This window comes from Mobula hypostoma, chromosome 31 (genome assembly GCF_963921235.1).
Source record: "Mobula hypostoma chromosome 31, sMobHyp1.1, whole genome shotgun sequence".
NCBI lineage: Eukaryota > Metazoa > Chordata > Chondrichthyes > Myliobatiformes > Myliobatidae > Mobula > Mobula hypostoma.
The window spans coordinates 6,776,494-6,798,404 of NC_086127.1; the positions used below are offsets into that span (position 1 = coordinate 6,776,494).

At 52.1% G+C, this 21,911-nt stretch overlaps 1 protein-coding gene across 2 annotated transcripts in view; it reads left to right on the forward strand.

Annotated features, from left to right (window-relative positions):
• Positions 1–314: 314 nt before the first annotated feature.
• Positions 315–21,911, forward strand: part of usp5 (ubiquitin specific peptidase 5 (isopeptidase T)) — a 45,667-nt gene continuing 24,070 nt past the window's right edge. For both annotated transcript variants that reach the window (XM_063036868.1, XM_063036869.1), the window contains exons 1-4: positions 315–472; positions 8,401–8,526; positions 11,528–11,594; positions 17,486–17,619. In XM_063036868.1, the coding sequence (XP_062892938.1) occupies positions 365–472; positions 8,401–8,526; positions 11,528–11,594; positions 17,486–17,619 (435 nt within the window). In that variant the 5' untranslated portion in view covers positions 315–364. The remainder of the gene's footprint in view (positions 473–8,400; positions 8,527–11,527; positions 11,595–17,485; positions 17,620–21,911) is intronic.

The following is a 21,911-nucleotide window of genomic DNA, read 5'->3' on the forward strand; positions in this document are numbered from 1 at the left end:
GCTGGGGAGCCGACGCCTCTCTGGCTGAGTCCACCCACCTCCCGTTTGATATTGACTGACGATAGTACCAACCAATTATTCCGTCTCTTGTCCCTTAGCCACTGACTAACGGCCAATAACGCTACCTCCCGCCCCTTTGCCAATGACTGACAATGAGCCCTGCCAATCATCCCTCCATCCCGCCCTTTTTCCATTGACCGAGGACACTGGCCAATTATCCTTTTGACCGGCAGGTGGTTTAGCCAGTGCGAATACGGGAGAACGGGCGGTTCCAGGCTGCGATTGGCCGCGGCTGCCAGTGTCGATGTGCCGTCTCCGCCCCTTCTTCCTGTTCTTCTCCTCCTCCTCCGCCCGCTCCCTCGTCATGGCGGAGTTCGGAGAGTTGCTGCTGTCGGTTCTGGCCGGCATCCGTGTGCCACGCCCCGGCGATCGTGTCCACAAGGACGAGTGCGCCTTCTCCTTCGACGGCCCGGTGGGTCCATCCCGAGCGGCGGTTGTGTGTGTGTGTGAAGTGGGAGCGGTGGGGATGTGGGGCTCCGTGGGGCGGTGGGCCCGGTGTGACGGCTGAGGTACTACGACTCCCGGACGGCCTCGCGGCACCGTTGATTCGCCAGCTACCTGTGTTTGGCTGTGCGGCCTGTCGGGAGTTGCAGTTCTTATATCGGCGGGCCGGCCAATAGAGGCCATGTTGGGTTGTGTGACTGGCGCGCCAAGCCTGCCGGGAGTTGTAGTTCCTATGGAGAGTGAGCGCTGGCGGTGGATGACAATAGGGACTACATTACCCGGCGGGTGCTGGCCGCCTAGTGTAGACGCTGCGGGTCTATGCCCCGAGAGAGGGTGGGGGGAAAACTGTGAACGCCACAGTCTGGGATCCGTGCATAGTCACTGGTGGCTGGCGTTTGGGAGTAATGGGGAGCGAATCCATGTGCATCTTTCCTAACTCTGGGATAAGTGCATAGTCACTGTGTGGCCGGGAGTGTTGGGAGGAGGGCGTCTCGGGTTCTGGGATGAGTGCATAGTCACTGTGGGGCCTGTGGTGGGTGAGGCGGGGTTCAGTGTTGCACTGTCCCTGGGTCTGGGATCAGAACGCAGTCACTATCCCGTCTCTTCAGGGCTCAATTCCCCTGCAGTCCTGACGATATCCTTTTGAGTCTTGGCTACCACACACAAAATGCTGGAGGATGTTCAGCAGGTCGGTGAGCCTCCGTGGAGGGAAATGAGAGGTCCCTTCATCGCTGCTGTATGACCTCTTGAGCTGCTCTGGCATGTTGTCCGTGCGTCGCTCAAGATTTCTTGTTCTTGTGAATCTTCCCTGCGCCCTTCCAGCTAAATTACACCCTCCCTAAGGGTAGCATGACCAGAGGACTGCGCACGATATCCTAGGTGTGGTCTCGCCAATATCCTACAGTGCAGCGCGTTTACGGGGCCTTCAGCCTGCGCTATTTAATATATTAAAAAAATTGAAACGGTAACTACATGGCTAGGCAAAATCCACATCTCTCCATTTAATACACCTAACCCTGGTAGCTTGTTTCAGGCACCCACTGTGTGTGTCAAAACAAAAGCTTTTACCCTGCAAATTTACCTAAACATTCCCCCTCAACCTAAAATGCATACTTTTCTGTATTAGACATTTTTGCTTGGGGGTTGTAAAGATACCAGCTGTCTACCCTATCGTGTAAATCAGTGTTAATAGATTCGATTCTCATAATCTTATGAACTTGTACCTCCCCTCTGTCTCCAGAGCTTCAGGGAAAACAAACCAAGTTTGTCAAAGCTCAACTTGCAGCACATGCCTTCTAAACTGGGGAGCATCCTGGTGAACCTCTCCTGCAACCCATGTCCTTACTGTAATGGGGGGGGAGAGGGAGAGGGAACACAGAACAGTCCAGCACAGGAACAGCTCACAATGTTGAGCTGTACCAATTAAATGGCCAATCTAACTAATCCTTTCTGCCTGCGCCACGCCCACATGCTTCCTTTTCCCTCACGTTCACGTGCCCATTTTAAAAATTATCATTATTATGACTCTCCGTGGCAGCCCAGACGGAAAGCGTGAGAGTGGCTGGCCTGACTGGAGCCCCGGACCACTCGCCTCGAAGTCTGGTGCAGATGCCACTGTGTCACCAGCCGTTCGTGTGCCTCTTTAAACATCTCTTAAAAGACCCTAATTTATCTGTCTCTGCCGCCACCCCAGGCAGTACCCACCACTGTTTGTGTGTGTACACATATACATACAGTATATAAAAAAAAAGTGGCCCTTTCGACCTGATCTCTCCCCCTCCCCCCCCCCCACCCCCCGCCTTCAATGTCTAGCCTCTGGTCAACCTCCTCTGCACCCTCTCCAAAGCCTCAACATCCATCCTACTGGGGCTGGGGCGACCCGTACTGTATGCGATACTTCAGGTATGGCCTAACCAGAGTTTTATAAAGTTGCAACATAAACCTCTTTTGATCTCAATGCCTTGACCAATAAAAGCAAGCTAAAATGCAAATCAAAAACACCCAAACACTAATTCCTCCTACCTACACAATGTCCCCATCCCTCCATCTTCCTCAAATCAAAGTGTCTCTTAAAAGCCTCGAATGTATTTGCACCAACCACCAGATCTCACTTTAAGGACTTTATCTTGTTATTTCATGTTCTTGTTATTTATTGCTATTTATTTACATTTGCATTTACACAGTTTGTTGCCTTCTGCAATCTACTTGATCTCTCATTGATCCTATTGTGGTTACTGTTCTATAGATTTGCTGCAATTCCCACAGGACAATGAATATCAGGATTGTATGTGGTGATATATGTACTCTGATAATAAAGGTTACTTTGACTTTACTTTGAGCTATTCCCTCCTACCTACACAATGTTCACATCCCTGCATCTTCCTCACATCAAAGTACCTATCAAATGTCTCTTAAAAGCCTCGAATGTATTTGCATCTACCACCAGACCAGGCAGCACATTGCCTCTCTGAGGGAAAAAAACTTACCCCTCACATCCCTCTTGAAACTACCCCCTCTCACCTTCAATGCCTGCACTCTGGTATATGACATTTCAACCCTGGGAAAGAGATACTCTCTGTCCACTCTGTCTCTCCCTCTCAGATGTTATAAACCTCTATCTGATCTCCCCTCAGCCTCCAATGCTCCAGAGAAAACAACCCAAGTTTATCCTGCCTCTCACGATAGCACATGCCCTCTATACCACACAGCATCCTGGTAAACCTCTTCTGCACCCTCTCCAAAGCCTCAACATCCTTCCTATAGTGGGATGACCAAAACTATATGTAACACTCTAGATGCAGCCTGACTAGAGATTCATAAAGCTGCAACATAACTTCCTGACTTTTGACCTTGGTGCCTCAACTAATAAAAGCCAACGTGCCACATCACAACCATCCCGAGAAAGGTTACTGTCACCTTCCTGTCAGTTTGAACCCCCCCCCCGCCATTCTCCTTTGATCTCCCTTGGTAGCAAGATGTTTTTACCCACAAAACTGTCACTGGATTTTTAAAAAAATTCTCCACACCATTCTCCATAAACTCTAGAGACCATTGTGGGTGAAAATCCCAGGAGAGGAACAGTTTTTGAGATACTCCTACCACTCTGGCACCCGGAATGATTCTGCGGTTAAAGTCACTCAGATCACGTTTTTTCCCCCATTTCTGGTGTTTGGTCTGAACCTCTTGACCGTGTCTGTGTGCTCTTGTGCGTTGAGTTGCTGCCACATGATTGGCTGATTAGATGTTTGCGTCAGTGAGCCCATAGAGAGACCACTGTGTACACTCAGTGACTGGTCGGGGTGTTAAAGGTTACGGGGAGAAGGCAGGACAATGGGGTTCAGAGGGAACTGGATCGACCACGATGAAATGGCAGAGCAGGCTCGATGGGCCGAATAGCCTCATTCTGCTCTGCGCCCTTTGGTTTTGTACAGAAAGATTGAAACTGAATAAAAATCAGAGAGAAATCCTGCCCTGCACATCCCCCTTGAACTTTCCTCCTCTCACGTTAAGTACATGCCTCCGCTGATGGACCTTTGGCTCCCTACTCCACCGATGTCTCACAATCTCGGAACCGTCTATCAGGTGGCTCATCAGCTTCCGCCGCTCCAGAGAAAACGACCCGGGCTCGTCCGACCAATACAGCACAGAAACAGGCCCTTGTGCTGGACCAGCTAAAAAGCCAAACAGTCATCCCTCTTACCTACACAATGTCCCTATCCCTCCATCGTCCTCACATCAAAGTGTCTATCCAAACATATTGGTGAATCTGTGGAATTCTCTGCCACAGGAAACTGTTGAGGCCAGTTCATTGGCTATGTTTAAAAGGAAGTTAGATATGGCCCTTGTGGCTACAGGGGTCAGGGGGTATGGAGGGAGGGCTGGGGCGGGGTTCTGAGTTGGATGATCAGCCATGATCATAATAAATGGCGGTGCAGGCTCGAAGGGCCGAATGGCCTACTCCTGCACCTATTTTCTATGTTTCTATAAAAGCCTCCAATGTTATTTGCCTCTACCACCAGACCAGGCAGCACATTCAGGCATCCACCACTCACGGAGAGGAAAAAAAACTTACCCCTCACATCCCTCTTGAACTAACCCCCTCTCACCTTCAATGCCTGCACTCTGGTATATGACATTTCAACCCTGGGAAAGAGATACTCTCTGTCCACTCTATCTGAGCCTCTGATAATCTTGTAAACCTCGCAGGGGCGGCCAGCTTTTACATTCCATGCGTCAATTTTTTCACGCACGAGTTCTAGGTTAACATATTTTTACAAGAATTGAATGAGTTGTATGGCGCATCTGAACTCGTGCATGAAAAAATTGACGCATGGAATGTGAAAGGTTGGCCGCCCCTGTCAGATCTCCGCTCCGCTTCCGATGCTCCAGAGAAAACTGCCCAAGGTTAGCCAGCCTCTCCTGACAGCATGTGCCCTCGAAACCAGGCAGCATCCTAGTAAACCTCCTCTGCACCCTCTCCAAAGCCTCAACATCCTTCCTGCCGTGGCCAACCAGAGCGGTTGCAATACTCTAGATGTGGCTGCACCAGAGTTTTAACCAGATTTAGCATAACTCCCTGCCTCAGCGAGGAACGGCAAGCAGGCGTTCCATGGGGCTTCTTTAATACCCTGTCAACGCGGGGACACTTTCAGGGAGTGATGGACTTGGGCCGGAAGATGCCTCTGTACATGGATACTTAGCTGCAGCTGTAAGCCCCTCGTGATTTTATACGTCTCTGTAAGACACCGATGCTCCGAGGAATAAAGGTGTCTAACTCCGCCCCTCGAGTCCCATAAACATCCTTCCTGCGCCCCTCTGAGTTCAGAGTCATCTTTCCTCTGGCAGAGCGACCAAATCCTGAACATGAAACCCCCAAGTGTGGCCCCACCAGGAGTGCGATATCATATCCCGGTGGTTTCTGAACCCTTTGCCTGGAGTTCCCTGCCTTTTTTTAATGCCTTGGACCGAGAGGGTTAGTGGACCGCAGGCTGGGAGCTCCTGAACTGGTGAAGACGAGCAGGTGGAAAGTCTCCCATAGGGTTACTGTTGTTCGGGTTTATTGAGCATGTGGCCAGAAAGTGGACCTCGGGGTTGTATGTGGTGACGTGTACGCCGCCGTCATTATGTGCCGGGTCGTGCGATGTGGGCGATCCGTCACCACGACTGTCCTCGGCAAATTCTTCCACAGAACTGGTTTGCCATTGCCGACTTTGTGGGCAGTGTCTTCACAAGACGGGTGACCCCAGCCATTATCGATACTCTTCAGAGATGGTCTGCCTGGCGCCAGTGGTGACATAACCAGGACTTGTGATCTGCACCGGCTGCTCGTACGACCATCCGCCACCTGCTCCCACGGTTTCACGTGACCCTGATCGGGGGGGGGGGGCTGAGCTGGTGCTACACCTTGCCCGAGGGTGACCTGCAGGCTAGTAGAGGGAAGGAGCACCTTGCACCTCCTTGGGTAGGGACAAATCTCCACCCCAATGGCCAAAGGTATAAAGATACATCTTTTAAACCGTCTGTCTATATGATCACCTCCCAGTCTCCTGTGCTCCAATGAGAGAAGTCCCAAGAGGTTCACAAGGGTGATTCCAGGAATAAAAGGGTTATCATACAAGGAAAGTCTGATGGCTCTGGGTCTGTACTCACTGGAATTCAGAAGGATGAGGGGAGATCTCATTGAAATCTTCCGAATGTTGAGAGGCGTAGACAGAGTAGATGTGGAAAGAATGCTCCCCACGGTGGGAGAGTCTAGGACAAGAAGGCACAGCCTCAGGATAGATGGGCACCCTTTCAAAACAGAGATGCGGAGAAATTTCTTCAGCCAAAGTTTGGTGAATTTGTGGAACTTGTTGCCACGTACAGCTCTGGAGGCCAGGTCATTGGGTGTATTTAAGGCAGAGATTGATGGTTTCTTGATTGGACATGGCATCAAAGGTTACAGGGAGAAGTCTGGGAACTGAGGAGAAAATAACAAGGGTCAGCCATGATTGAATGGCAGAGCAGACTGGATGGGCCAGATGGCCTAATTCTGCTCCCAGGTCTTTTGGTCTCACTCAGTTAACTTCTCCCCGTTGAATCCCGGCTGCTGTAGAAGACTGCGGGATCTCCAGTGAGTTTTTATGGTAGCCTAGCAGTTAGCGTGACACTTTTACCCTGCCAGCGACCCAGGTTCAGCCCTGACGGATAGTACTTTGATCGTAAGTTTACGTGGGCTTTGAACTACATGGTGTACCTGAGGGGTGGCTTTTGGAGAACTGTGTACCTGTACCCCTGGGTCCCTCCATTCTGTAATGCTGCCCAGCGCTGGCCCAGTCACTGACAACAGTTTCACTGGCTTCGATTTTCTGAAGTGCCACGCCTCCCCTTAATCTCCCATTGGCGTACGAGGGGTAGGTAGATAGAGTGGACAACGGCCAATACGAGATGGCTTGCTGATAAGGTGATCGCAGGGAAGGCGGGGGTAAGGTGTTTTTTTGCACAGAGCCCTGGGTACCTGGGGCACGCTGCCGGGGACGGTGGCAGAGGCTTGGTACGGTGTCGCGACAGTTAAAAGGCATGCAGGCCGGGCAATGTCCACGGAAATAGGGTAAACAGTCGACGTTTCAGGCCGAGACCCTTCATCAGGACACGTCAGCCCGAAATGTCGACTGTTCACTCTATTTCAGTGGACATTGCCCGGCCTGCTGAGTTCCTCTAGCATTTTGTGTGTGTTGCTTTGGATTTCCAGCACCTGCTGATTTTCTCTTGTTTCTGTCTCCTATCAGAGTCCCCCCTTCTCCAGCCCTGTATCTCTTTCATCCATCGACTCCTCGGCCCTTCCCCCTCTCCCGCTTTCACCTATCACCCTACTACCTTCTTCCTCTCCTTCCCCCCCCCACCTTCTTACTCTGACTTCCAGTCCCGATGAAGGGTCTCGACCCAAAACGTCAACTGCTTTCCCTTTTCCAGAGATGCTGCCTGGCCTGCTGAGTTCCTCCAGCAGTTTGTGTGTGTTGGTTTGAATTACCGGCATCTGCAGATTTTCCCTTGTTTGTGACGGTAGTGTAGCGGTGAGCACAACGCTTCACAGTGCAGGAGACCCGGGTTCAATTCCCATCCCTGCCTGTGAGGAGTTCGCGCGTTCTCCCCGTGACCGCCTGGGTTTCCTCCGGGTGATCCGGTTTCCTCCCACAGACCCAAGACGTAGCAGTTGGTCGGTCGGTTAACCAGGTGATGTAGATTGTCCCGTGATTAGACTAGGGTTAAATCTGGGGGGTGGGGGGTATTGCTGGGAAGCCTTTTCTGCACTGGCTTTGCTGAAATAGAGGGCTTTGTGGTGGGGGGTGGGGTGGAGGTTAGCCTAATCTTGGAGTAGTTGAAGAGGTTGGTACAACATTGTGCCCCGAAGAGCCTGTGCTGATTAGATTAGATTGAACTTCATTGTCATCGTGCCGAGTACAGGTACAAAGCCAATGAAATGCAGTTAGCATCTGACCAGCAGTGCAAAGGAATGGTGTTATTTACAAAATAACTGCGAATAAAAAGTAAGTGCAGATATAAAAGTACTGAGACAGCCCAACGTGCTCGATGTCTGTGACGTTCCTTGGCTCACTCACCCTGCTAATCGCGATAACCACCCCTCCCACCAGCCCGCGATTGCTGATGACTTCCTTCCCTGCCCACCACGCGACCAGCTCCAGTGTTACCTGTACCCCCTCCCCTCCCCAGGTCTCTCTGTTCCGCGTCGCTCTGGGACGGGGTCCGGGTCCTCAGCATTGGGAAGGCGCGGAGGTGCTCCCATCGACGTTGGACTGGCTGTGCAGGGGCGCTGAGGAGTTGGGGATGGAACGGGGTGCGGGGGGTGTTGATGTCCCCTTGTCCCGAGACTAATGGCCAGGTCTCCCGTTGCCCCAGGAGTCCGAGGGCGGCCTGTACATCTGCATGAACACCTTCCTGGGCTTCAGCAAGTCCTTCGTGGAGAGGCACTACCGCAAGACGGGGCAACGAGCCTTCCTGCACCTCAAGCGTACACGGATACCGGTGAGTACACGGATACCCCTCCCTCCCTCCCTCTTCTGTCGACCCTACCCGTAAACCCTCCCCATCCACCTCCACCCTCGAGACGTCGCGGCAGAGTTAGGCCGCACGGCCCGTTGAGCCTGCTCCCCCGTTCCGTCATGGCTGATTTATTCCCCCTCGCGGCCCTGTTAACTCTGACGGCCTTACTCACCGAGAACCTGCCAGCCTCTACTTGAAAGATGCCCAGCAACTCGGCCTCCAGAGCCGTACCGTGGCAACAAATTCCACAGATTCACCGCCCCCCCCGGCTGAAGAAATTCCTCCTCATCCCTGTTCTGAAGGGCCGCCCCTCTATTCCAAGACCGTGTCTGCGGGCCTCGCTCCGGAGGAGGCTCCCCCGGATGATCCCGGGAGCGAAAGGGTTAACCGAGAGCAGCGTTTGCTGGCTGCATTTCGAAGAATGCAGTGAGATCTCACTGAGCCCTGGCAAACTGCAGGCACAGAGCCACCAAATGCTGCTCACATCCCCGGGATCATTCTGGTGAGCCCGCTCTGGGTCCTCTTCAGTCCTTTCTTATCCGAGGCTGCTGAGAATACTGTGTACCGTCTGTCCAGTGTCTAATACAGCCTTTACTTTACATCTCTGCTTTAATGTTTCAGCCCTTTCGAAATGCTAACGTTGCCTCTGCCTTCCTTGCTACCATCGTAATCTGCGAGCTGGACTTTAGAGTGTCCTGCACGGGGCCTCCCAAGGCTCTTTGCAATTCTGCGTTTTGAATTTTCTCCCGGTCTTTGCCCTTATTTGGGGTTGGCACGAGAGGCTTGTGCTGGGCACAGCACTTCACGGAACCGATAACCCGGGTTCGATTCCTGCCGCTGCCTGCCAGCGGTTTGTGTGTTCTCCCTGCGACCGTGTGGTTTTCCCCTTCCAGAGCGCTTGACCGTACACTTCCCGACACCGTCTTCCACCCGCCCGTTCTCCTAATCTGTCTGAGCCCTTGTGCAGACTCCTGGTTTCCTCAGCAGGACCTGCCCCATCCACCCATCCTTGTCCCATCCACAAAGCCGGCGGTTCCGTCATCCAAATCATTGACGGAAAGAAGCGGCCCCAAACACAACCCCTGCGGAACACCACTGGAAAAGCCCACCGGAAAAGGCTCCCTCTACTCCCACTCTTTGCCTCCTGCCAGCCGTCGTCTGTCCGTCCTGGTATCTTCCCTGGGCTCTTACCATGTTAAGCAGCCTCCTGTGCGGCACCTTGTCGACGGCCTGCTGAAAATCCACTGGTTTTCCTTTGTCTATTCTGCCTGTCAGTTCCTCAAAGAGTTCCAGCAGGTTTGTCCGGTGACATTTCCGCATGCTGACTTTGGTCTGTTTTATCATGTGCCTCCAACAGCTATGAAACCTGGTCCCTAATAACGGTCTCCAGCATCTTCCCAAGCACTGAAGTCAGGCTAACTGGCCTACAATTTCCTGTCCTTTACCTTCTGAAAGAGTGGAGTGACACTTGCGGTTTTCCATTCCTCCGGGATTGTCCCGGAATCGGGAGACTCGAAAGATCACTACGAATGCCTCCACAGTCTCTTCTGCCACCTCTTCCAGGTGGCTTATCTACCTTCAGACCCTCTCAGCTTCCCAAGCACTTTCTCCTAATTTTCGCTCTCTTATTATGCCCTCTCTTCTGCGTGTTACTCTCTTTGTCAGCCTGGGATAAAGATACCAGCTGCCTGTTTATGCCCCTTGTCATCTGATAAACCTCCGTCTGGTCTTCCCTCCCATTCCACCACCTCAGAGAAAACCAGACTTATGGTTTTATATTAGAAGAATTGAAACATAATAGAAATTAGACACGAGATATATAGGAACAATACTTGCCCAACACACCCCTGCATCCCCCTTGCCTGAAGTGCATGCCGTCTGGTGTGGGACATTTTCCTGACGGGGGAGAGGGAGACGGGCTGTCTACTCCTACCTGTGTGTCTCTCGCAATCGTATACAGTCGCCCCTCAGCTTCCGCCACTCCAGAGAAAACACCCCGGGCTGGTCTGTCCAGTGCAGCGCACAAACGGGCCCTTCGGCCCACAGTGTGGTGCTGGACCAGCTGAAAAACAAATCAAAAGCACCCAAACACTAATCCCTCCTCCCTACACACTGCTCCTATCCCTCCATCTTCCTCACATCCACGTGCCCATCCAAGCGTCTCTTACAGGCCTCTAATGTGTTTGCCTGGAGCACCAAACCATAAGACAAAGGAGCAGAAGTCGGCCATTCGGCCCCTCGAGTCTGCTTCGCCATTTTCTCATGAGCTGGCAGCACATTCAGGCATCTGTGACTGTTACTTTGACCCCAGCATCTGCAGATTATTTTGTGTTTATATTCGGGCATCCACCACTGAGTAAAAAACTTACCTCTCACATCCCTCTTCAACCTACCCCCTCTCACCTTCAGTGCCTCCCCTCTGGTGTTAGACATTTCAACCCTGGCAAACAGATACTCCCTGTCTGCGCCTCCCAGATGTTAAAAACCTCTATCAGATCTCCCCTCACCCTCCGACGCTCCAGAGAAAACAACCCAAGTTTGTCCAGCCTGTCCTGACAGCACAACAAACCAGGTCGCGTCTTGGCAGCCCTCCCCGGAGCATCTGTCCCACGAGGTTGGGGTGACCAAAACTGACTGCAGTACTCCGAGTGCGGCCTTACTGGGGCTTTCAGAAGCTGCAGTGGGACTTCTCAATCCCCACCCCCAGCCAACGCAGGCAGGGCATGCCAAACACCGTCCTCACTGCCCCCTGTCGATCGGGGGGCAGCCGCTACGGCCCGTACCCGCTGCCCCGTCACTCCTGCCATTGACGGTGCCCTGCCCCCTCATGCCTGTCCTCCCGAAGCGCGGCTCTTCAGGCCCTCCCGCACCTTCGGCCCTTGGCCTCTCCCCCCCATCCCCTCCCCGGCCTCTCCACCCCCATCCCCGGCGACCGAGCCCGTTTGCCTGCTGCGTGTGACCCCGCCACTCTGCTTGGCTGCAGAAGCTCGATGACGGGAGCAGTGGAGCTGGCGACCCTCCCAAGAAGAAACCCACCCGCCTGGCCATTGGTGAGGAACCCGGCCGCTTGCGGAGGGTGGGGACGCGCGGGGGTGGAGGCGGCGTGTCAGGTCGGGGCCTCCGCGGGAAGAGAGGAACACGTGCAAGATGCTGAAGGAACATAGCAGGCCAGGCAGCTTCTTTGGCGGGGGGGGGGGGTAAAAGCACAGTCGACGTTTCAGGGCCAAACCCTCCGGCAGGACTGGAGAATAAAAGTTGAGGAGTAGGCTTGAAAGGGGGGCAGAGGGGAGAGAGAAACACCAGGCGATAGGTGAAACCTGGAGGGGAGGGATGGGGTAAAAAGCTGGGAATTGGTGAGAGAGACCTTGGAAGAAAGAAGAGTGGGGAGGGGCACCAGAGGGAGGTGATGGGCAAGGGGATGGCGGGAGGATCGGGGAAGGGAGGGGAGGGGTGTGTCCAGGACAGAGGAGGGAGGGTGGAGAGAGGCTGCGGTGGGGGGGTGGGTGGAGGTCACAGGCAAAGGTTTGCGGGATTGATCAAGGAAGGGAGTCAGTGGGTTGAGGGAGGGGTGAGATGCAGAGACAGGGGGCGGTACTCAGGTTATAACCCGGTTTTCTCAGGTCACAGAGCGATATATCATTGTAACACGCCCTTCGGCCCACTCATCCATGCTGACCCAGGTGCCCAGCTAAACTAGCCCTGCCTGCCCGTCTTTGATCCACCCACCTCATGACAACATGAGGAGGGTGACTCAGTGGTCGCTTCATGAGGTACATCGGTACACCTGCTCCTTTACACAACTATCTGCTCAGCCGTCGTGTGGCAGCAACCCGTTTCGGAAAAGCATGCGGGCAAGGTCAAGAGGTTCAGTCGTAGTTCAGACCAAACAGCAGAATGGGGGAGGAAATCTGCTGGGAGTGACTATGACCGTGGAATGATAGTTGGTGCCAGAAGGGGTGGTTTGAGTATCTCAGAAACTGCCGATCTGCTTTCCACACGCAAGTGTCTCTGGAGTGGGGGGTCCCCGGCCTTGTGTCGGTCCATGGCGTAGGAAAGGCTGGGAAACCCCTGCTCTAGAGTTTACAGAGAATGGGACGAGAAATCAAAAAACAGACAGTGAGCAGGCGAGAAAGCCTTGTTGATGAGAGAGGTCGGGGGGGGGGGGGCGACCAGTCTGGTTCAAGCTGACAATAACTCAAGTCACCACGTGTTATGGCAACACAGAAGAGTGTCTGTTGAAGCGGATGGGGTAGAGCAGGAGAAGACCATGAACTTCTTTAGTGACAGGACGTCCTTGGTATAGTGGGCGCTGAGCGTACCTGAGCTGCAGGGCCTTGTTCTCTGCCGTGCGACTCTGACTTCAACCTTCCCTCTCCACGCACTGAATTCAGAGGCCTATGAAGTGTTGCTAATGTCGGGGCGGGGATGGGTCTCTGCCAGAGGGGCTGTAAGGCGCTCCTTCCCTCCGCTAGCTGGCAGGTCACCCTTGGGCAAGGTGTAGCATCTGCTCATCCCCCCACCACCCCCTGTTCGGGGTCACGCGAAGCCACGGGGGCAGGTAGTGGATGGTCGTACGAGCAGCCGGATCAGATCACAAGGTTATGTGACCACTGACTATCACTGAAAAGTATTGACAATAGAAACCGAGAAAACCTACAGCACAATACAGGTCCTTCGGCCTACAAAGCTGTGCTGAACATGCCCTTATCTTAGAACTACCTAGCTTACCCGTAGTCCTCAATTTTTCTAAGCTCCATGTAGCCATCCAGGGGTCTCTTAAAAGACCCTATCGTTTCCACCTCCACCACTGCTGCCGGCAGCCCATTCCACGCACTCACCACTCTGCGTAAAAAACTTACCCCTGACGTCTCCTCTGTACCTACTTCCAAGCACCTTAAAACTGTGCCCTCTCATGCTAACCATTTCAGCCCTGGGGAAAAGCCTCTGACTATCCACATGATCATTGCTTCTCGTCATCTTGTACACCTCCTTCAAGTCACCTCTCATCCTCTGTCACTCCAAGGAGACAAGGCCGAGTTCACTCAACCTATTCTCATAAGGCATGCTGCCCAATCCAGGCAACATCCTTGTAAGTCTCCTCTGCACCCTTTCTATGGTTTCCACATCCTTCCTGTAGAGAGGTGACCAGAACTGAGCACAGTGCTCCAAGTGTGGTTTGAGCAGGGTCCTATATAGCTGCGACATTACCTCTCGGCTCCTAAATTCAGTTCCACGATTGATGAAGGCCAATGCTCTATATGCCTTCTTAACCACAGAGTCAACCTGCACAGCAGCTTTGAGTGTCCTATGGACTCGGACCCCAAGATCCCTCTGATCCTCCACACTGCCAGGAGTCTTACCATTAATGCTATATTCTGTCATCATATTTGACCTACCAAAATGAACCACCTCACACTTACCTGGGTTGAACTCCATCTGCCACTTCTCAGCCCAGTTTTGCATCCTATCAATGTCCCGTTGTAACCTCTGACAGCCCTCCACACTATCCACAACACCTCCAAACTTTGTGTCATCAGCAAATTTAGTAACCCATCCCTCCACTTCCTCAGCCAAGTCATTTATATAAAAAATAATGGCTGGAGGTAAAGACACTGCCCAGAAGGCGGCAATGGCAAAGCGCTTCTGTGGAAAAGCTTGCCGGGATCGATCGCGGTGGTGGAGAGAGGTGACAGGCGGAAGACCGCAGCTGCCCACTTCAGAGATGAATGTACCTACCTGCCCGGACCACTTCCTCTGTCAGACCAACCTCTGGGTGGGGAAAAGTAGCCCCTCGGTCCCCTTTCAGATCATTCCCACCCAACACCTCTTGGCATAGATATCTGAGGCCCAGGGAAAAGGGTGTGTACATTCAAACTCAGAAACAGGGTTATTATCACTGTTGTAGAGTTCTGCGCTGAACTCCCAGCCATGTATCTATAGCAAGGATGCCTCAGACTCTGCCCGGTACTGACTTTGTCCACATGGAGGGGAGAGCGCGTTTCTAAGTGTGGCGAGAGCAAAGGGTGTTGGGAATGGTGAGGGTGGGGTGCCATGGGGAGGGGTGTGGGACAGGTGGCAGAGGAGGAATGCCAGGGGCCAGGAGAGGGAGAGGGCTGGCACGGGTACAGACACACCTGACCCTGAGACACCAGGCGAGGTCACTTGATTCCAAACAATTGGTTTATTGATCATTACAGAATGTCTCTCTGGTGCCTCCCTCTCCTTTCCCCTTTCTTCCTTGATTAATCTTTTTATTGATTTTAAAAAGAGCATATATACAAACGAGGAGAAGTATCTCAAATATATATATCAATAACAATAGAAACAGGAAGTGAAATAAGCATTATCAAAATCATACATAGTATTAAGCTAATATGCAGTATATAATAAAAAAGACAGCTAATTCTCCTCTTATCAATTCATAAAGAGAGAAAAAGTAACTTTAAATTTTTAAAAGGAGAAAAAAAAACCCACTACACTATATGAAAAGAGAAACAAAAAAAAGGAAAGACTTTCTGATCAAGTATAAAACTTTGAAAGTAAATAATTGGAAGAGTAATAAATCAAATCAAATGAAAACATTGAATAAAAGGTTGCCAGATTTGCTCAAATTTAAAGGATGTCTCAAATGTCCGACTTCTTATTTTCTCTAAACTTAAACAGGACATAATGCAGGAAAGCCATGAAAGACCGTAGGTGGATTAGAATCCTTCCATTTCAATAAAATGCCTCTCCTAGCCAACAAAGTTGAAAAGGCTATCATATGTTGAGCAGAAACAGGAATCCTTTCCTCTTTTCCCAACCATGATTCCCCCTCTCCTTGCCTCCCTGTCATTGCTGAAGACAACAAGAATGAAGTGCTACCCCAGTCCACGCAAGAGCAGATATTTGCAATGCGTGCGGTGTGGTTTAATTATTATAACACTCCAGAACACTCAAAAGGCCACTTTGTGCAGCATTATTCAGCTATACACCAGCTCTCAGGAAGAGGCTGGGTTTTTTTTTCAGTTTTACTGCCTTGGCTACGATGCTCCTGAATCTCCTACCAGACGACAAGAGGTTGATCAGGCAGTGACCGGGGTGGGGCAGGTCTTTAATGAAGTCACGAGCCCGCCATAGGCATCGAGAGTTTTAGATTGTCTCCAGGTCCGGTAGTTGAAATTGTGAAATTTGTTGTTTAGACCATAAGGCAGAATTAGGCCATTGGGCCCATCGAGTCTGCTCCGCCATTTCATCATGGCTGATCCAGTTTCCCTCTCAGCCCCCAATCTCCTGCCTTCTCCCTGAATCCCTTCATGCCCTGAGCAATCGAGAATCTATCACACTCAGCCTTAAATACACATAAAGATTTGGCCTCCACAGTGGCCTATGGCCAAGAATTCCACAGATTCCCCACTCTCTGGCTGAAGAAATTCCAAAACATCTCCATTCTAACAGGACGCCCCTCCTATTCTGAGGCTGTCTCCTCTGGTCTTAGACATTTCTACCAGAAGGAGCATCCTCTGCACGTCCACTCGACCATCCGAAAGGTTTCAATGAGGTTACCCTTATTCTTCTGAGTTCCACTGCTTACAGGCCCAGAGCCATCAAACGCTCTTCAAATGTCAAGCCGTTCCATCCTGGAGTCTCTCCAGTTTCAGCACATCATTTCTAAGATAAAGAGCACCAAAACTGTTCACGATACTCCAACTGAGGCCTCACCAGTGCTTTAGAAAGCCTCAACATTACATCCTTGCTTTTATATTCTAGTTTTCTTGAAATGAATCCTAACATCACATTTGCCTATATAAATAAGAGTTTCTTAAATATTCCTAATGTGTCTGCCGCTGCCAGCACCCGTTGGCAGGACTTTCTGCGTACCCACCGCTGTCTGTGTAACTCTTAACGTGCCCCTCTACTTTCCTCCAATCGTCTTGGCGTTATACCCCCTCTTGCCCCGGTGCCCTGACTGATGAAGGCCAGTGCGCCAATCACCCCAAGTGGCGAGGCAGAGAGAAGGTGGATGCGCACGGTCTTTCCCCCGGGGTAGGGGAGCTCGAGGGCACAGTTTTAAGGTGAGAGAGGCGGGAGGAGCAAGTTTGTCACACAGAGGTTGGTCAGTATATGGAACGAGCTGCCAGGGGAAGGGGTCAGACTGCAAGACATGGGAGCAGAATGAGGCCGTTCAGCCCATCGAGTCTGCTCAGCCATTCCATCACGGCTGATCCCGGATCCCTCAACCCCGTATACCTGCCTCCTTGCCTTATCCTCGGATGCCCTGACCGATAGGAAACGATCAACTTCCACTTTAAATATTCAGAGGGACTTGGACTCCACCACAGTCTGTGGCAGAGCATTCCACAGATTCACTACCCTTTGGCTAAAAAAAATCCCTCTTATCTCTGTTCTAAAAGATCTCCCCTCAAATTTGAGGCTGTGCTCTCTAGTTCTGGATACCCCCACGGGAGGAAGCATCCTCTCCACGTCCACGCTATCTAGTCCTTTCAACATCTAGTAGGTTTCAATGCGATCCCCCTGCAGTCTTGTAAATTCCAGTGAGTACAGGCCCAAAGATGTCAAATGCTCATCATATGTTAACCCCTTCGTTCCCGGAATCATCCCCGTGACCCTCCTCCGGACTCTGTCCAATGACAACACGTCCCAGCTGAGATACGGGGCCCTAAGCTGCTGACCGTGGTTGAAGCGGGCACACTGACGGTGTTGTCAGTTGTGTGGGCAGGAATGGGGCCAAACACAGGCAAGTGAGATGAGCTTTGACGTGAGTCACGGCCGGCAGGGAGAAGAAGAGCCTTTTCCAGTGGTGTATGTTTCCGCGAAGGGAAGGGTGAGAGTGGGGTTGGAGGGGAGGAGGAAGTGAGTGTGGTGCTGGGGGGTGGGGGCAGTGTGTGACTGGGTGAAGAGGGCCCTGTCTGAAATCCTGTCCCTGCCTCCTGCTGCCCAGGTGTGGAAGGAGGGTTCGAGGTCGACTCGCAGCCCTTTGAGTACGAGGAGGAGGTGAAGGTGGTGATCCTGCCGGAGAACGCAGCCATTCCCCGCGACGCTTTGACGCTGATGCCGGCCGCGGTGCGGGACCGGGTAAGTGCACTGGGCCTCTCCTGCCCTCTCCCTCGCTCATGACATTGTCCGCCCCCCCACCACCCCCAGCAGCGGGCCCAGGGTGGGCGTCGGATGCTTCCATGACAGGCCGCACACCTACTTCTCGTTCACGCACCACCTATCCCGAATCAGGGTGGCTCAGTACAGCGACTGCTCTGTCTATGGTGGCGGGAAACTGCAGGACGTTGTATCTCCTGCCTGTTGTGAGAGAACGTCTGGGGTGGCTGGCATCTTTGATTATACCAGGTCAGTGGAAAGTGTAGACGGGGTCTGCGGAGGGGAGGCGGGTTTCTGTGACGTGCTGAGCTGTGTCCGTAACTCCTGGTGGTCATGGGCGGAGCGGTTGTTGTACTGTCAGCTGTGAGGCATACAAATAGACTTCCTGAACACAGTTTCTGCAGATGCTGGGATTCCAGTGTCTCTGTCTGTCTGTCTCTATCTCTCTCTCTCTCTCTCTCTCTCTCTCTGTCTCTATTTGTGTGTGTGTGTCTCTCTCTCTCTCTCTCTCTCTCTCTCTCTCTCTCTCTCCCCTATCTCTCTCTCTCTCTCTCTCCCCCCCATCTCTCTGTCTCTCTCTCTCTCTCTCTCTCCATCTCATCCTGACTCTCTGACTCTCTCTCCCTCCCACCCTCTCCCACATATACTGACACCCACCCACCCGTGGAAGAGCTCAGCAGGTCAGGCAGCATCTGTGGGAAGGAGGATGGTGTTGATGTTTTGGGCCGAGGCCTGATGGGGCTGGGATGTTATGTTGCAGTTCGCCAGCACATGGAGTTCAGTTTACAGTTTTAGCCAAGGAGATGAGCAACACCTCTTCTTCCTCAGCAGGCTGACTAAATTTGCCATGTTCCCATCTGTGTGCCCTAACATCCCAGCCCCTGTGCCCGGTGCCTGACTGATGAAGACCACCGCACCAGTGCCCATTTCAACACCCTGCCTACCTCTGAGCCCACTGTCCGCTCGCACTCCCTCTGTCTCTGTGCTACCCTTTCTCCATAACGCTCTGATCTGCCTTCCCCCGACACACACACACACACACACACACACACACACAGACACAGACACAGACACACACACACACACACACATAGAGACACACACACACACAGACACACACACACACATAGACACACACACACACACACACAGACAGACACACAGACAGACACACACAGACACACACACACACACACACACATACACACACACACACAGACAGACACACAGACAGACACACACACACACATAGACACACACACAGACAGACACACACACACAGACACACGGAGACACACACACACACACACAGAGACAGACACACACACAGACACACACACACACATAGACACACACACAGACACACACACACAGACACACACACACACAGAGACAGACACACACACACACATAGACACACACACACAGAGACAGACACACACACACAGACAGAGACACACACACACACACAGACAGACACACACACACATAGACACACACACACAGAGACAGACACACAGACAGACACACACACACACTGACACACACACACACAGAGACAGACACACAGACACACACACACACATACACACACACACACTCAGACACACACAGACACACACACTCAGACTCACAGACACACACACACACACACTCAGACACACACACTCAGACACACACTCAGGCACAGACACGCACACATACAGATGCACACAGACACACAGGCACACACACACACACACACACACACAGACAGACAGACACACACACACAGACAGACACACACAGAGACAGACACACACAGACACAGACACATACAGACACAGACGCACACAGACACACACACACACACAGACAGACAGACACACACACACACACACACAGACAGACACAGACACACACACACAGGCACACACACACAGACACACACACACAGAGACAGACACAGACAGACACTCAGACTCACAGACACACACACTCAGACACAGACACACACACATACAGATGCACACAGACACACAGGCACACACACACACACAGACAGACAGACAGACACACAGACAGAGACACACAGACATACAGGCACACACACTCAGACACACACACACAGACAGACACAGACAGACACACACACACAGAGACAGACACACACAGACAGACACACACACACACAGACACGCGCGCACGCGCGCACACACACACACACACACACACACACACAGACACACACACAGAGACAGACACAGACAGACACACACACACAGGCACACACACTCAGACACAGACAGACACACACACACAGACACAGACACACAGGCACACACACACTCAGACACACACAGACGCACACACACAGACACAGACAAACACAGACACACACACAGACACACACAGACACACACACACAGACACACACACACAGCCACACACACACTCAGACACACACTCAGACACACACTCAGACACACACTCAGACACACACAGACACACACAGAGACACACACAGACACACACACACACACACACAGACAGACACACACACACACAGACACACACAGACAGACACAGACACACACAGACACACAGGCGCGCGCGCACACACACACACACACACACACACACACACACAGACACACAGGCACACACACTCCGACACACAGACAGACACACACACAGACACACAGACAGACACAGACACACAGGCACACACACACACAGAGACAGACACACAGACAGACACACACAAACACATAGACACACACACACAGAGACAGACACACACACACAGACAGAGACACACACACACACACACAGACAGACACACACACACATAGACACACACACACAGAGACAGACACACAGACAGACACACACACACACTGACACACACACACACAGAGACAGACACACAGACACACACACACACATACACACACACACACACACACTCAGACACACACAGACACACACACTCAGACTCACAGACACACACACACACACACACTCAGACACACACACTCAGACACACACTCAGGCACAGACACGCACACATATAGATGCACACAGACACACAGGCACACACACACACACACACACACACAGACAGACAGACACACACACACAGACACACACAGAGACAGACACACACAGACACAGACACATACAGACACAGACGCACACAGACACACACACACACACACAGACAGACACAGACACACACACACACAGGCACACACACACAGACACACACACACAGAGACAGACACAGACAGACACTCAGACTCACAGACACACACACTCAGACACAGACACACACACATACAGATGCACACAGACACACAGGCACACACACACACACACACAGACAGACAGACAGACACACACACAGACAGAGACACACAGACATACAGGCACACACACTCAGACACACACACACAGACAGACACAGACACACACACAGACAGACACAGACAGACACACACACACAGAGACAGACACACACAGACAGACACACACACACACACAGACACGCGCGCACGCGCGCACACACAGACACACACACAGAGACAGACACAGACAGACACACACACACAGGCACACACACTCAGACACAGACAGACACACACACACAGACACAGACACACAGGCACACACACACTCAGACACACACAGACGCACACACACAGACACAGACAAACACAGACACACACACAGACACACACACACAGACACACACACACAGCCACACACACACTCAGACACACACTCAGACACACACTCAGACACACACACAGACACACACACAGACACACACAGACACACACACACACACAGACAGACACACACACACACAGACACACACAGACAGACACAGACACACACAGACACACAGGCGCGCGCGCGCACACACACACACACACACACACACACAGACACACAGACACACACACACAGGCACACACACTCCGACACACACACAGACACACAGACAGACACACACACAGACACACAGACAGACACAGACACACAGGCACACACTCACTCAGACACACAGACACACACAGACACAGACAAACACAGACACACACACAGACACACACTCTCAGACAAACACACAGACACACACACAGACACACACACTCAGGCACACACAGACAGGCGCGCGCGCGCAAACACACATACACTCACACACTCAGACACGGACACACACACACAGACACACACACTCAGACACACAGACACACACACACATACTCAGACACACACACTCAGAT